The sequence below is a fragment of the Hyla sarda genome, unplaced genomic scaffold, assembly GCF_029499605.1.
Source record: "Hyla sarda isolate aHylSar1 unplaced genomic scaffold, aHylSar1.hap1 scaffold_2594, whole genome shotgun sequence".
NCBI classification, from domain to species: Eukaryota; Metazoa; Chordata; class Amphibia; order Anura; family Hylidae; genus Hyla; species Hyla sarda.
Genome location: NW_026609284.1, coordinates 15238 through 31069, shown reverse-complemented (window position 1 = coordinate 31069; position 15832 = coordinate 15238). Strand labels below are relative to the sequence as shown.

The window sequence follows — 15832 nt, the reverse complement described above, 5'->3', positions numbered from 1 at the left end:
GATCAATACAAAAATGGAACTGCTAAAAAATTCAAATCACGGCACAAAAAATGAACCCTAATACCGCCCGTCTGCGGATTTTTATTTTTTATTTTTATTTTATAGGTGTCAGAAGATGACAATATTAAACGTATACATTTTCCTGCATGTGGTTATATAGATTTTATTTTGTCGTACTTCTGAAAAAAATCATAAGTAGGGTATCATTTTAATCATAAAGATAAGGTGTCATTTTTAGCAAAAATGTACTGTGTAGAAACGGAAGCCCCCAAAAGTTACAAAATCACATTTTTTCTTCAATTTTGTCGCACAATGATTTTTTATTCTGTTTCACTGTAGATTTTTGGGTAAAATGACTGATGTCATTACAGAGTCGAATTGGTGGCGCAAAAAATAAGCCAATAAATGGATTTTTAGGAGCAAAATTGAAAGGGTTATGATTTTTAAAAGGTATGAAGGAAAAAACTAAAGGGCAAAAATGGAAAAACCCTCTGTCCCCAAGGGGTTAACTATTGCTGGATTGAATTTGGAAAATTCATGTTTTTCACATGTTGTTTGTACACCAAATAAAACCACCAAAACTATTGTCTATCAGTTGGCATTAAAATAATATAAAGACAATTTAATTCACAGTTGACATTAAATATGTGTGTTGTTTTTTCTTAAGCGCAGCCGGGTTTTGCCAAGATATATATAGATTATTATTTTTTTTTTTTGGGGGGGGGGGGGGGGGGGGAGAAGAGGAGATTGTCCAGTGCGGGTAGGTGGTAACAAAATGCTTTTATTGAAATAACTTCAGCACATAGACGAAAAGGACATGAGTGACGCGTTTCGGCCCTAAGGTCCATTTTTAGGGCCAAAACGTGTCATTCATGTCCTTGTCCTCTATGTGCTGAAGTTATTTCAATAAAAGCATTTCACTACCATCTACCTGCACTGGACAATCTCCTCTTCTGCATTCCTGTATTGAAGGTGAAGCCCACACCAATCCGGTCGCTGCGGGCAGTGGGAGTGAGCTGAACCAATCTGTTTCCTATTAAACAAACAAAAACAAAAAAATGTGTTTAGTTTTTTTCTTTTAACCCACTTGTGAGCGCCTGGGGCTGAGAGCTGATAGGAGCCCATGGGCCTAAACCGGGACCCTCAAGTATGTGTGCCCACCTGGGTAAGGGCACTTAGGTGTAGAGCTATCAATGACTGAAGATGCTGGAAGTAGGGGAACATGGGAATGGGGAAGAGGCAGCAAATAGTTCTCAGCTTCATGATAGTAGGTGACACATAAACCAGCAGAATAACATTAGTAATAAACATTTCTAGAAGACATCGCTGCCTTATAAGTGGCACATCCCGGTATAATGCCCGCTCCACTCCTGCATACATTACAGGACTCTTTTCTCTCTCTGCGGTGAGTACATGAGCGGTATAAGGGGAGGTCTGGAGCCGCATACAGTATGATGTCCCGCGGGGGGTCCTTAGGTTTGGGGCTGACCCCACAATGGATGCACATTACACAACCACCGCCTCTGCTCCCCCGTCCAGGAGAGATTTTATCCATTTCCCTTCGGCTATTTCCTGCGGGTGAAATAAAGGACAATGCGGGAGATACAGACTCCTGTTGCCTCCAGCGGCCCCCTCCTCACACAAACCTGTCTCTCTCACATCATGTGGACTTTTAACAGGAACACTATTTTATATAAAAGGTTTATTGATACTTTTTTTTCTTTATTTAGAGAGAAAAAAATGAATTATTTGTGAACCATGCGAACAGGAATGATTGGGAGATTTAACTCCCCCCAAATATTCTCAAACGTGCATTACATTTCTGGATATTTATATTTATGGAGAAATAAATAGGAAGGGAGATCCCCAATAGAGCCTGATGTTATACGGATAATGTACAAGTAATTCTTATAATGGAGATCTAGGGGGACAATAATCACAATAGATCCCAGAGATCATCACTGAATAGACGAGGGATCTGCGGATACAATACAGTCTGTGAAGGATCCTACAGAAAATCCGGATCGTCTTGTATCTGGATCAGGATTATTACTTTCCTTCTCAGAATCTTCTCCTTTGTTCTCTTCCCTTATTCTTCATCTTCAGCCCCTCTGACCCCCTCACTGCTCTCCGCTCCCTCCGCTGTCCTCGCCGGTTCCCGCTATCCCTGTCTCCTTTCTCCCGCTCTCTTCTCACCGCTGAGCAGCCCGGAGATCACCCGCCGACCCCACCATTTCCACACCCAGAGCTTCAGTCGGATGATATCTTATACCTGCGGCATCTTCCTCCTCTCTTACCGACCGAACACTCCCCGGAGCCCGATCAGCTGTGACAGCTCCTGCCCGGTAGATCCAACACCCGCCGGGGATAAAGACAATAACCACAAGTAGATCAGGATCTTGGAGACTCTATAAATCTCCCCTGATCTCCTGCACAGCCGGGATGTGAGAGAATATCCCCAGGGGTAGGAACCCCAGCTCTTTATCCAAAACCTTCTCCTCTCCTGCATCCTCCATAGAGGGGGCTACTTCTCCTCTCCTCCATAGAGGGGGCTCCTTCTCCTCTCCTCCATAAAGGGGTCTCCTTCTCCTCTCCTCCATCCTCCATAGAGGGGGCTCCTTCTCCTCTCCTCCATCCTCCATAGAGGGGACTCCTCCTTCGCCTTCATCCTCCTTGTGCTCTCTGCAGACACGAGGAGACATCTGGGGGTGTTAGGGGTCATACAGCTGTCAGGAAGCTGAAGGAGAGAACAGTCATCACTTCTACTTGTGGACAACTCCCCCTATCATCTCCGGGTCAGTAAAGTGACAGGAACCTGCACTTTTCCATTCTTCTATACCTCCGTGCACACAGGGTTATGTGGATATTTATATACGGGACATATATATTACATTATATTACAGGGAGCTGGCAGTGAGCGGAGGCGCCGCCTGTGTTACCCTCCGGGGCTCTCAGCAGCTCCAGGCCGTCTCCGCATCGTGCAATCAGCTTCCTGGACGGTAGATGTTGTAGTAAAGATCCGTGTGATGGTGACCGGTGCCGGGAATAGAAGGAACGATCCCCAGCAGCAGATTTATATTCCCGGATACACAGTGATGAGCAGATCGGGAAGACTGTGACGGAGATCCCGGGGCCTCCTCCCGGCCCCTTCCCGGCACCTCGGCCAGTGACGGTTATAAACCGATAAGTGGGGTTATGGGGAGGAGGAAGTAATGGAGACAACGAGCTCTCCTGTCCGGTTCTTGCCGGTATGGGGCTCTTATCCCGGGCAGGGAAGCACAAGAGGGGAGAGAAGCTTCACCAGGGATCAGACGGGATGGGGCGGGGCCTGTGCTCTGCGTCAGCCAATAACAGCTCAGGAATATGGAAGCACAGCAGCCAATCAGAGCGAAGCCGCTGAATATATAAGAGTCGCCAGCAGCTCCGCAATCTATATTTCTCTTCCGCAGTATTGTTTCCTATAGACGTCAGCGACAAACTATGGCAGAAACCGCACCAGCCGCTGCTCCTCCCGCCGAACCGGCCGCCAAGTCCAAGAAGCAGCCGAAGAAATCAGCCGCAGGGGGCGCTAAGAAAAGCCACAAACCCTCCGGTCCCAGCGTGTCCGAGCTGCTCGTTAAAGCCGTGTCCGCCTCTAAGGAGCGCAGTGGGGTGTCTCTGGCCGCCCTGAAGAAGGCTCTGGCTGCCGGAGGATACGATGTAGACCGAAACAACGGCCGCCTGAAGCTGGCCATCAAGGGGCTGGTGACCAAGGGAACCCTGCTCCAGGTGAAAGGCAGCGGCGCCTCCGGATCCTTCAAGATCAACAAGAAGCAGCAGGAGACTAAGGACAAGGAGGCCAAGAAGAAGCCGGCGGCTGCGGCCAAGAAACCTGCAGCAGCTAAGAAAGCAACCAAATCCCCTAAGAAGCCAAAGAAGGCTCCGAGCGCGGCCAAGAGCCCGAAGAAAGCAAAGAAGCCTGCAGCGGCCAAGAGCCCAAAGAAGCCGAAGGCTGCCCCCAAGAAGGTGACCAAGAGCCCGGCTAAGAAGGCGGCCAAACCCAAAGCTGCCAAGAGCCCTGCTAAGAAGGCGGCCAAACCCAAAGCTGCCAAAAGCCCGGCAAAGAAGGTGACTAAAGCCAAGAAGAGCGCGGCTAAGAAATAATCGGGAGCCTCGTCCTGTACTTATCCCTCAAAGGCTCTTTTCAGAGCCACCACCTCCTCCCACCAGAGCTGTGTAATCACCGCCCGTGTATTTTTCTCCAGACAGCAGAGATCCTGAAGAGAAGGAAGCGCCATCATAGTATGGTGTATTTGGGGAATCCTGTTGGGGTTTACTGGGGCAGAACAGGACAGGAGCGCAGATATACTGAGGGATTAGAGCCCAGGATGTAAGGGGAGGAGGCCGAGGGTTTACAGAAGTCTTGGGGCGCATTGCCAATCATACATATCATTAGGAGACACTTTGACCTCTAACTCCATTGATTTTACCCGAAAACCTTTTGACCCACTAATTTAAAATTTAGCTTTTATTAAATACCCTAACACACTGTAGTATAAAACAAATTGGAGTGGATGGGAAGTGTGTGTGTGTGTGTGTGTGTGTGTGTGTGTGTGTATGTATATGTATATATAATTTATATATATATATATATAAATAAAGTTTACAATGCATATGCCTTTGTCCTAGATCCTCAACAAGAGACACAAGCTCCCGGCTTGACTATATTCTCCATATTAGAGAAACTGGTATCGTGGTGTTCATATAACATCTAGTTGTATCTGTTTGCGCCTCTGTAACAATTTGTGTCCGTTCTTGAGGAAATGTAAATACTTGTTACAATTTGGCAACATGCAAAGGTTAGAATACAAAGCTCTCACCACCAGGTGTCGCTATTGTAACACTCACTGCAACTGATTTGTATATCCTGAAACTGTAAGAATTTCGTGCAGTGACTAATAGAAAATATTTATTGGAAATTATTAATATTGATTAACCAGAAACATTGTGGTAATTTTAACCATCTACTCTACTTAATAGGTTGTGCACATATGAAGTTACTAACCCATACAGAGAATTACTGGGCATTTTGTTCGATCATGGGGGCGCTCTACTGTACTGCCCCATGTAAATATATATAGAGATTGGAAATAGTGAAGCAGATAGAGCTCCGAGGAATTGTAGGCATAAAAGAGTCTGTATCCGAGGAGCGGGGAATCAGTGTGAACGCCCGAGACCCGGCATCGTGTCATACATGGGGGGCGCTATCATCGCTGAGGATGGGCCCCGCCGCTTCAGAACAAAGATCCATCACAGATGTCTCAAGTGTTTCGGCGGGCTCTAGTTTGTATGAATCAGCCAATGGGATGAAGGGGTGTGGTTAACATGAGCCAATGGTGATGAGACCAGGAGTATAAATATTCTGCTCTGCGATCTCTTCCCATCACTTCTCCACTGTGTACGTGTACAGAGGATCATGGCCAGGACCAAGCAGACCGCTCGTAAATCCACCGGAGGGAAAGCTCCCCGCAAGCAGCTGGCTACCAAGGCCGCCAGGAAGAGCGCTCCCGCCACTGGTGGGGTGAAGAAGCCTCACCGCTACCGTCCAGGTACAGTGGCTCTCCGTGAGATCCGCCGCTACCAGAAGTCCACCGAGCTGCTGATCCGGAAGCTCCCCTTCCAGCGCCTGGTGAGAGAGATCGCCCAGGACTTCAAGACCGATCTTCGCTTCCAGAGCTCGGCGGTCATGGCCCTGCAGGAGGCCAGCGAGGCTTACCTGGTGGGACTCTTTGAGGACACCAATCTGTGCGCCATCCACGCCAAGAGGGTCACCATCATGCCCAAAGACATCCAGCTGGCCTGCAGGATCCGTGGGGAGCGAGCTTAGATCTGCCCGGGACCCGCATACAACACAAAGGCTCTTCTCAGAGCCACCAAGTTCTCCATAAAATGAGCTGATATCATCATCTTTTTATGTTTTTCTGTCCAGATTGTCTGGCTGAGCTCTTCAATATAATCCCGGCCTTGTTCTCTGTAGTTTGCCCTGTACTGTGCCAGCGGCCGCTTCCATGTGTTACGGGTTATACTGTGACCCTGATCGGTAGAAGAAATATGAAGCGCTGAAAGTGAAAATTAGATTAATCGTGCGCTGGGTCCTAGTGCCGCCTTCCCCGGCCATGTGTTCCTATAATTGGAGATGGTCTGTTAGGGGATTTATGTTCACTCGGTCCTGTTATCGGTTAATATGCCGGCTGCCTGCACCCTTCTCACGGACAGAACATCTCACTGTCCAGGCTGTAATGTAATAGACCATCAGCCCCATCATCCTCACTGATGATCGCTCCCCGCATTACACAGCGGCTGTAATATCCAGGTAATGATACAACTGCTGAGCATAGAGAGCGGAGGAATGATTCCCTTGTATCCATCGCTCCCCCATTATATGCATCTGTACAATCCCAAGCCTCGGGGGCCAGAAGAGCCTCTGCTGTGCACACAACCCCTACACCTGGGGCTTTATCATAAAGTCATCAATATATAGAATCTGGGCTAAGGGAGCGTTCAGTCCTGTATTCCGTTCATTGTGCAACAGCGACATCTACTGTCAGTTTACTGCAATCACATTACTAGATATCAGGTTCCCGTTAATGTTGTGGTTTTCTGTTTCTTTTGCGATCAACTAATTCTGTAAAGGATTACATTCTAATATCTGCTGATCAATAATAAATGTTAACGCTTGATCGTTTGAATATACTGCTAATAGAGATCAGTAATGATCTGGTCCCTGACTTTGAGATACTGATTCTGATGGAGGAAACTGGCATTATCCTTAATACTGTGGTGTCCTCCCTGCTGTGCATTGTGGGACTGCGTCATTATTGTAGTGCAAATTAACGCTAAAGGGTTAACAATGAGCGGTGTGCGCGGTCCCGTCCGATGCCTAATGCTCATTGGCTGATCACAGGACGTTCGGGATTTTAATTTCCCGCTTCTTCCAGACCCGATAACAATGGAGAGATCTCCCCGAGATGTAGAGGCTGATCCTGTGGCTGACTACTACCCTCATCCTCCTTGTTTATCACTTTCGCACAGATGAACATTTTTTGAGATCGTAGAGAAGAATGTGCGGACTAAACTTATTCTGGTGTCACAGCAAAGATAAAGCTGTGAGATAGGACGGGAATTCTGTTCCGCGGTCCTGACCTGAGAGGGAGCGGGGATGAAGTGAGGGCTATAAAGCAGAAAACCGGCCCTGTGCGGAGGATCACATTCCTCTACAGAAACAGTGTTATTCATTGCACCGGTTATGTACAGACCATGGGGAGTATAGGAGGGATAATCGGGGACTTCGGGTGGATGAGACTTAGTTACACTGACCAAATGTCAAAAGGGAAACTATAGAGAACTGATCTACAGCGCCCCCCCCCCCGCTCCACCACAGGAAAATATACACCCTGCAGTCAGTGAGAACCGCAGCCGCCGCTCTGATCTCACCCGATCCCGGAGCAGAATATATATAGTATCAATAGACTGTACTGACAGAATAGCGGCCACATATACAGAAGAGAATACGGGGAATACAGACAGGAGAAGCTCCAGCTCTATTATAGACAATGTGGGTGGCTCTTAGAAGAGCCTTTGGGGTGACAGCAGGAGGCGGAGCAGGTTACTTGGCGCTGGTGTACTTGGTGACGGCCTTGGTGCCCTCGGACACGGCGTGCTTGGCCAGCTCTCCAGGCAGCAGCAGGCGCACGGCGGTCTGGATCTCCCGGGAGGTGATGGTGGAGCGCTTGTTGTAGTGAGCCAGGCGGGAGGCTTCCCCTGCTATGCGCTCGAAGATATCATTCACAAAGGAGTTCATGATGCCCATGGCCTTGGAGGAGATGCCGGTGTCAGGGTGGACCTGCTTGAGCACCTTGTACACGTAGATGGCATAGCTTTCCTTCCTGGTCTTCCTACGCTTCTTGCCGTCCTTCTTCTGAGTCTTGGTCACGGCTTTCTTGGAGCCTTTCTTGGGCGCTGGTGCAGACTTGGCGGGATCAGGCATGATGATCAGTCACAATACTTCTTCACTAGAACAGAGAGAATAATGATGCTTCCTCCTCCCACCGCAGCCGTATTTATAGGCAGCCCATGCAAATGAGAAATGCTGTCTGCTCGCTGTTCTACTGGAGGAGCAAATCATGTGACCTGTGGGAGTGTCATAAGCCCCGCCCAGTGCAGTTTATTGGTGTCTCTTTAATTCTCGTCACCATTGGCTGGATTCAAATATACCCAATCACAGGAGCCGGAGGGCGGAGCAGGAACCTATAAAAAGCAGCAGAAAGGAAATTACGGTTACATCACAGAGAGGCTTCTTTTGAGCGTTTTAGGTTTTACTTATCATTATGTCTGGACGCGGCAAACAAGGAGGAAAGGTTCGGGCTAAGGCAAAGACCCGCTCATCCCGGGCAGGGCTCCAGTTCCCCGTCGGTCGTGTACATAGGCTTCTCCGCAAAGGGAACTACGCCGAGAGGGTTGGCGCCGGTGCTCCGGTCTACCTGGCCGCTGTGCTGGAGTATTTAACCGCTGAGATCCTGGAATTGGCCGGTAATGCCGCCCGGGACAACAAGAAGACCCGCATCATCCCCCGTCACCTGCAGCTTGCCGTGCGCAATGACGAGGAGCTGAACAAGCTGCTGGGTGGGGTGACCATTGCCCAGGGAGGCGTCCTGCCCAACATCCAGGCCGTGCTGCTGCCCAAGAAGACCGAGAGCAGCAAAGCGGCCAAGAGCAAGTGATCGCCGCTTACCCCAGACCCATCCTGAACACCAAAGGCTCTTCTAAGAGCCGCCCACATTGTCTACTACAGAGCTGGCACCGCTGATCTCGGGTGTGATAGGGATCTGCACTTACTGGTCGGTTAGGGGGGGGGGGGGTAACAAGTAAAACAGACATCGGTGAAGTTATTCTGAGCTTTTATAAAAAGTAACAATCCTGTTAGTTGTAACAATGTAACGAACGAGACACTAGAGGGCGGCGGCTGCTGCTTTGTTACACTGAATGTCTGAATATTACAGAAAATAAACGTAATTAAACATCGTTGTATGCTCCGGATCGCGTACTGTGTGTATGCCACCAATAAAGATTCTAATCCTATGCGCAATGCTCGCACAGCTGCCGTTGGTTATAATTCATGACTATAATTAATTTGCAAAGATAAGTAAAAGTCTGGTGTAGATAACCGCACACTGATCACCCTCCCGCTGTCTCGGGTCTGGAATAGGACAGGGACGCGGCTCCACTATATACTCTGCAGGGAAAACCCGGACATAGTGTCCTCTCTCCTTCTACCGCATCAGCCTCACTAGAATCCCCCTGATCGGCCCCTAAAAGGTTTCCCCTCCGCCGCCTTTTTCTTCCTATTTACAGAAACCAGAGGAATGTAGTCACGTGTACAGGGAAGAGGACGAGACAAAGGGAGAAACGACCAGAAGAAGAGCGGGAATTTCAAAATAGTCAACTGCGGTGATCAACCAATGAGCGAACATTCGTGTCTATAACTCCGCCTAGAGTTAACCCTTCATTGCCCTCTTTGTACCAATTACGGTCACAGGTGTCGTGAGACTGAAGCCAGCAGCACCGATCACACAGGCGCATTACACTGCAGAGGACACGATCTACATCACTATAGTAACTGAACTCAGCACTGAGAGGGTTAACTGCAGAAAACAATCCAGGGATCCTGCTTATGAGAACAGGCGGAATATAAATAAATAAATGCAATTTAGTTCGGTGTGAACAGCTCCATTAACCTAAAGGTGTTATAGAGTGAAGGCACATCTATCCGGATAGTGAGACATAGATAATTCTTACCCGGATATTATCAGGAGATCTGCATCTTCTATAACACGGACTCTTTAGGAAGGGAAGTAATGTAATATGGAGGAGAGGAATGATGTAGATGGTGAGAGTAATGATAATCACGGTGGATGAGTGCAGTAGTCAGAACATTCAGGGGAGATCTCCCGGAGCAGATAGTGAAGGAGCAGGAAACACCGACAGACTGATCAAGTGCGGAGATTAAGGCAGAATTGGGAAGAACAAACACCGCAGCCTCCAGAGCACAACACCGATCGCTCAAGTTACAAGTAATTCTAGCCTTTCCATAGAACATGTGGGCGGCTCTGACAAGAGCCTTTGGGTTGATGAGATAGAGCAGAGTAGAAGCAGAATTAACCTCCGAAGCCGTAGAGAGTGCGGCCCTGGCGCTTGAGGGCGTACACCACGTCCATAGCGGTGACGGTCTTCCTCTTGGCGTGCTCGGTGTAGGTGACGGCGTCACGGATGACGTTCTCCAGGAAAACCTTCAGGACACCGCGAGTCTCTTCATAGATGAGGCCGGAGATGCGCTTCACACCTCCCCTGCGAGCTAGACGGCGGATAGCAGGCTTGGTGATGCCCTGGATGTTATCCCGGAGCACCTTCCTGTGCCGCTTGGCTCCGCCCTTACCGAGACCTTTCCCTCCTTTGCCGCGTCCTGACATCCTGTTGGTAGACAATAGAATGAACAAAGTCTGAGGCGCGGCGTCCTAGTTTATATAGCACATAAGCGGACCAGAAGGAGAACTGTAACAAGATAACGTCCTCATGGGCGTTTCCTTTAACTGAATTTACATTTCCGGCCCCTCCCCCTTTTCTTTTGATTGGCTGAACACAGAATCGTTGATGGTTTTGAATTTCCCGCTCACCCTGTAATTCTCCGCTCTGGGAGAGAAGACAATTGTCCCGTGTTATGTGATCTCATATACAGGCGGCTCATTCTGAGGCTGCGAATGCCGGCACTCTCCGTATACAGTGACCCGGAATAATCACCAGGGCCCGTCCTGACATCTCCTGTTCTTATATAGATGAAGAGGAGAGAAATCACCAAAGCTCCGCTATCAGCCAATCGATACTAAGCATCAGGACTATAGATCCGTACAGTGTTAACTCTTTAGTGTCCACATGTTCTGTTTCTTGTTTTATATCTGTACGGAGACTGCGGTGTGTAATGGCTGGGACTGTATATATTATATATAATTACACTGCAGTCACCAGAGCCGATCTCACACACTACATTATGGTCAATGTCCATTCTGATCTCTCACATATTTTCTCCGTTCTCTTTCATCCTACATCGTCAGCCGCATCACCCATTACTTTGGACTAAACTGTATTTCCTTTTAATTTCTATATTACGTCGCCACCTACTGGCTGACATATGATACTACCTCATTGACCTATTTACCGATGAAATTAGATACTAACAAACTCCTAATTAATTACCTCCTAATGTTCTCTTTGTAGCGTCAATCATCCTATTTAGTTATAATTGGTTCATTAATGTTACTTTAATGATTAATTGGTCTTTTCACTCTCATTCCTAAATGTCATCTTCTGCCGGGGCTCGTTCCTACGATCGGTCTCATATACGGTATATTGGGTTACATAGAAAACTATTTACTGCCATCTTGTGGTAGCTGAACACAGTACAGGGAAGAAAAAAACTTCTGAATAGTCTTTACATTCTGCAGCCTTACCACTAGGTGGGGACAAAGTACAGTGCAGCCTCTTCTAGGGATTCGGGCGAGAAAGGGAATGTATTGTACAGTGTATTCTGCCATCTAGTGGCCATAGAACAGATTGCAGCCAAGTTCAATATAAAGTTACTAATTTTGGTCAAGTTTTTTTCTCACCCATAATTTTAGCCATTAATTAATTTGATTGTAATAGTTTTTAATAGAAATTGATGCTTTATTTTTACTAAATTAATATTAATCTCTATTTTACATTAACCCCTTAATGATGCTGTCATTTTTTTATATTGATGTTTTCTTTTATAACCTCTCACTTTTAAAAAGCTGCATATCTTTCAATTTTTCATCCACAGACCCATATAAAAGCTTGTTATTTGCGAAACAAACTACACTTTGTAATGGCACCCTTCATTTTACAACTAAGTTTACAGAAACAAAGTGAAAATTGTAGGGTGAAATAAAAAATAATTATAATTGTGAACCTTTTTTTTTTGGTTCGGGGGGGGGGGGGGGGGCAGGTGGTCCTAGTTTTTTTTTATGTCTTGCATTCTACAGGTTAAAATTATTATATATTTAGCCATTATTTAAACGTTTAAGGGGGGGGGGGGGGGGAGGAGAGATGGCCGCATCATGACAGAGCATCCGACCCAAATCATTCTCCAGCAGAACATTAACAGGGATGTCCTCAGAGACCCCCCACCTCCCGCAAACCTTGGCCTGTACCCCAATCCAGGTACACACGGGCTATGGGCACAGCAGGCCACACACCTCCAATTCCTTTTAAAGCCATGGTTCTTCCAGGGATGATGTCCTCTGTATCCACCACTTCAGGCCGCACCAAGGTAAATGAGGCTCCAGAATCTCGCAAACCCACTGTCACCCACAGTTACACTCTGCAGGTTATACGCTCTTTTCTCCACCGCTCCGGACACCAGAAGAACGTCTGTGTCTCCTCCAGCTGCCGGTGGAGAATTATTTTTGTTGGGGCAAGTGGCACTCAGGTGTCCAATATTTTTTCCAAAGTATATGTTTATTGGAGTTTTCAAGTAAAGAAATATATAACAATACTCTATAGGATAACATGGTACAATACAAACAGGGTGAATAGAACAATAACACTATGTCAAACAGAGCATATGTCCGCTGTGCAAGACAGGCTGATCTTACCTGTGTGAGTCTCCAAATGACACCCGTAAGTGACATCTCATCATCTCATTACCCACACAGAAATGGCTGAAGGCAAATGTCTGGGGTCAATGCAACAAAATATCTTAAGACCGTGGCTCCTGGAGTTAGCGGGTAGGGAAAATAGGAGAGCCAATGAGAGTGGCATCTGTATCCTTCAGCCAGGGTAACAGCATATCATAACTGACACCCACATGAATAAACCGATAAGTATGTAGGTTAACAGGATGGAAAGGGGGGAAGCAGAGAGAGTAGGAGAGGGAAATAAAGGGTAACAAGGATAAGGTCTGTATAACAAAGACACAAATACCTCATGATGCAGAACGGGCTCTGGTTTCACCGGGCATTCCGAGCATGGCAGCATAGTCGGGAGGGGGGGGGGGGGGGAGGCCGGGCGAGGAAAGCAGACAGTGCTTACTATACATTTAGGTAAAGGGTTTCAAAGGCATTAGAGGACATAAAGTCTATCCAGGGTCCCCATACTGATAGAAATTTATCAGATTGATTCCTAGAGTCCACTATTAGCTCCTCCATTCTGTGTATATGGGACACTTCACGGAGCCAGGATGATACCGAAGGGGGTGTTGCAGACCTCCACAATCTAGGGATCACAGTCCTAGCTGCTAATAGCAGGTAATGCAACAGTCGGGCTGAGGTTTTCGGGACAGAGTCCGGTAATATAGACAAAAGGGCCATTTTAGGGGAGAGGGAAAGTGTGGTGGAGGTCAGTTTGGATATTATGTCTAAGATCTGTGTCCAAAAAGGACAGATGGTCGGGCATGTTAGCCAGATATGAGACATGGTGCATCCAGGTGCCCCACACCGCCAGCACATGTCCGACATTTTGGGGTACATTTGAGCAATCAGAGAGGGCACCCGATACTATTGTGTCAGTATTTTGTAGTTTGTTTTGTGTGCTTTGCACGATGTGGAAGACCCGTGGCACCATGAGAATGCCGTCCTCCACTCCCCCTCCGAAATAGTACATTGGAGTTCACGTTCCCAGGCCGAGCAAAAGGCCGGTGTGTCCGCTGTAGAGGCATCTAAGAGAAGAGCATATAGGGTGCTTACAGGTTTTCCAACTGGTGAGGAGGAAGTGCATACTCGTTCAAAGTGCGACAGGTTCCTGTGCAGATGAAGCTGGTCATGGTATGTCTTGTAGAAGTGTCTAAGTTGTGCGTAGTGGAAGCCGTGCATGAACAACAAGGTATCGCCTCTCAGCAGGTCCGGAAGGGGTTTTAGGCCTGATGTGTCTAAGAGGTCTCAGAACCTGGGCGCTTCATATTTATGAAAAGATAGGAAGGTGGATGATTTAACTGCAGGGGGGAAGGCCGGGTTGTTAAAGAATGGGGTCAGGGGACCTGAGGGAGCTGCAAGCGTAGAGTGAGATAGGTATGCCTTGAGTGCTCTAATCACCGACGCTGTAATTGGGGGCGTATTAGCAGGTACCTTTCTAGGAATTAGCCGTCTAGGTAACCACACACATGTCCTAACGTCCCAGTCTGAGGACAGTTGTTCAAGAGCGACCCATTGTTTCCTCGATCCATGTTGTATGCCATCGAGGACCCTCAACAGTACGGTGGCTAAGTAGTACGACAAGAAATCTGGAAGGGCAAGTCCCCCCTCTTTTTTACGTCTATGCAGCACGTGTCTGGCTAAGCGAGGATGACGTCCCGCCCAGACAAAGCCAATCTGGAGCCCAGCGACCTCCCTGAAAAAGGAGCACGGCTGGGAAATTGGTATGCCTGAAAATAGATATAACAAGCGTGGGAGCACGTTCATTTTGAACACATTTATCCTGCCAAGCCACGAGAAGTCCCTACGCTCCCACCTGGCCAAGTCCACGCACAGCGCCTGTAGTAGCGGAGGGAAGTTTAGACGGTACGCATCCTTTTTTTTTTTTTTTTTTTTTAAAGCCGAGGAACGTGCTCTCGATTCACCCAAAGTGCAAGAAAAAGTGCAAACGTGTTACACTAAAAAAACTTGCACAAAGGATGCGGTCTATCGCAAGCCCTTCTCCGATAGGAGAGAGGTCCCCCAACACACCTTATCCTTCGCCTCCAGACCAAAAGGTACCTGCGAGGTTCCAGGTTCGATGTCCCTTTTCGCCGAAGCTACTAGGGGACCACAAATACTCCTGGCATCCCCCTTGGCGTTAGCCAAGGTATCTGCCCGCAGAGCCGATAACGGTAGGTACCCTGCCAAAGCAGGAGTACCCGGGGTGTTTGCAGGGAGGTGCGGAACCTAATGGCCACACACACCTCCCCTAGACCGCCAGGAGGGACACCCAGAAGGGCTACCGCATCCTGACAAATCCTGTGAACACACAACACGCAAAAAGTGACACAGTGAGACAAAAATAAATAAATAAGTGAATGTGTGCAGATATACTGCCCGGACATCCGGCCGAATCTATAAAAAATTTCTCTGATCCTAGCCAGAAGGCCGGGAATCAAGATGTGAGTGCCAAAAGGTGAAAAGATAATGGTGGCCGTGCTTCAACTCAGTGAGTCCATCCTCCCAGTGAGTTTCGGCACCTCAGGGTCACCACTCCCCGAGGCACAAAAGTACCTGGGCTCTAGACCCTCTCAGCCTCATGGCGAGACCCGGAGGGAACAGGTCACATCGGGGCAGCCGTCGAGCTGATTCCTCAGAACCAGCCCCGGAAAGCCCTGGTACACTTGCATCCTCCATGCAGCACCCATCCCCACCAGCATGAAAACTGATAAGAACAGATACTACACTTGATCTTAGCCAAAAGGCCGAGAAGCGGAGGGAAGTTTAGACGGTACGCATCTACTAAGTTCGCGGGGACCTGAACTCCCAAGGTAGGTAATGTAGTGCGACTGCCACTTAACCCCTTAACGACGCAGGACGTATATTTACGTCCTGCGCCGGCTCCCGCGATATGAAGCGGGATCGCGCCGCGATCCTGCATCATATCGCGTCGGTCCTGGCACTCGTCAACGGCCGGGACCCGCGGCTAATACCACACATCGCCGATCGCGGCGATCTGTGGTATTAACCCTTTAGAAGCGGCGGTCAAAGCTGATCGCCGCTTCTAAAGTGAAACTGAAAGTGACCCGGCTGCTCAGTCGGGCTGTTCGGGA

General features: G+C 48.1%; 5 protein-coding genes and 1 pseudogene across 5 annotated transcripts; 3 read left to right on the top strand and 3 right to left on the bottom strand.

Moving 5' to 3' along the window:
• Window positions 1-3456: 3456 nt before the first annotated feature.
• Window positions 3457-4290, top strand: LOC130324120 (histone H1B-like). Its single transcript, XM_056553216.1, has one exon. It carries the CDS (start codon window positions 3481-3483, stop codon window positions 4141-4143), a length of 663 nt encoding a protein of 220 aa, XP_056409191.1. The 5' UTR covers window positions 3457-3480; the 3' UTR covers window positions 4144-4290.
• A 1165-nt stretch (window positions 4291-5455) lies between these two features.
• On the top strand, window positions 5456-5866 carry LOC130324117 (histone H3-like). The gene has a single exon (XM_056553214.1). The coding sequence runs from the start codon at window positions 5456-5458 to the stop codon at window positions 5864-5866; it is 411 nt and encodes a 136-aa protein (XP_056409189.1).
• A 1704-nt stretch (window positions 5867-7570) lies between these two features.
• LOC130324122 (histone H2B 1.1) lies at window positions 7571-8026 on the bottom strand. The gene has a single exon (XM_056553218.1). The coding sequence runs from the start codon at window positions 8024-8026 to the stop codon at window positions 7646-7648; it is 381 nt and encodes a 126-aa protein (XP_056409193.1). The 3' UTR covers window positions 7571-7645.
• A 305-nt stretch (window positions 8027-8331) lies between these two features.
• LOC130324121 (histone H2A type 1) lies at window positions 8332-9717 on the top strand. Its single transcript, XM_056553217.1, has one exon. It carries the CDS (start codon window positions 8367-8369, stop codon window positions 8757-8759), a length of 393 nt encoding a protein of 130 aa, XP_056409192.1. The 5' UTR covers window positions 8332-8366; the 3' UTR covers window positions 8760-9717.
• Window positions 9718-10180: 463 nt separating this feature from the next.
• On the bottom strand, window positions 10181-10740 carry LOC130324118 (histone H4). The gene has a single exon (XM_056553215.1). It carries the CDS (start codon window positions 10503-10505, stop codon window positions 10194-10196), a length of 312 nt encoding a protein of 103 aa, XP_056409190.1. The 5' UTR covers window positions 10506-10740; the 3' UTR covers window positions 10181-10193.
• Window positions 10741-15397: 4657 nt separating this feature from the next.
• Window positions 15398-15496, bottom strand: LOC130324123 (U2 spliceosomal RNA; annotated as a pseudogene).
• Window positions 15497-15832: the final 336 nt, after the last annotated feature.

Excerpts from the sequence above, each read along its gene's own strand:
- LOC130324120 (XM_056553216.1), top strand. The coding sequence starts at position 3,481 with ATGGCAGAAACCGCACCAGCCGCTGCTCCTCCCGCCGAACCGGCCGCC.
- LOC130324117 (XM_056553214.1), top strand. The coding sequence starts at position 5,456 with ATGGCCAGGACCAAGCAGACCGCTCGTAAATCCACCGGAGGGAAAGCT.
- LOC130324122 (XM_056553218.1), bottom strand. The coding sequence starts at position 8,026 with ATGCCTGATCCCGCCAAGTCTGCACCAGCGCCCAAGAAAGGCTCCAAG.
- LOC130324121 (XM_056553217.1), top strand. The coding sequence starts at position 8,367 with ATGTCTGGACGCGGCAAACAAGGAGGAAAGGTTCGGGCTAAGGCAAAG.
- LOC130324118 (XM_056553215.1), bottom strand. The coding sequence starts at position 10,505 with ATGTCAGGACGCGGCAAAGGAGGGAAAGGTCTCGGTAAGGGCGGAGCC.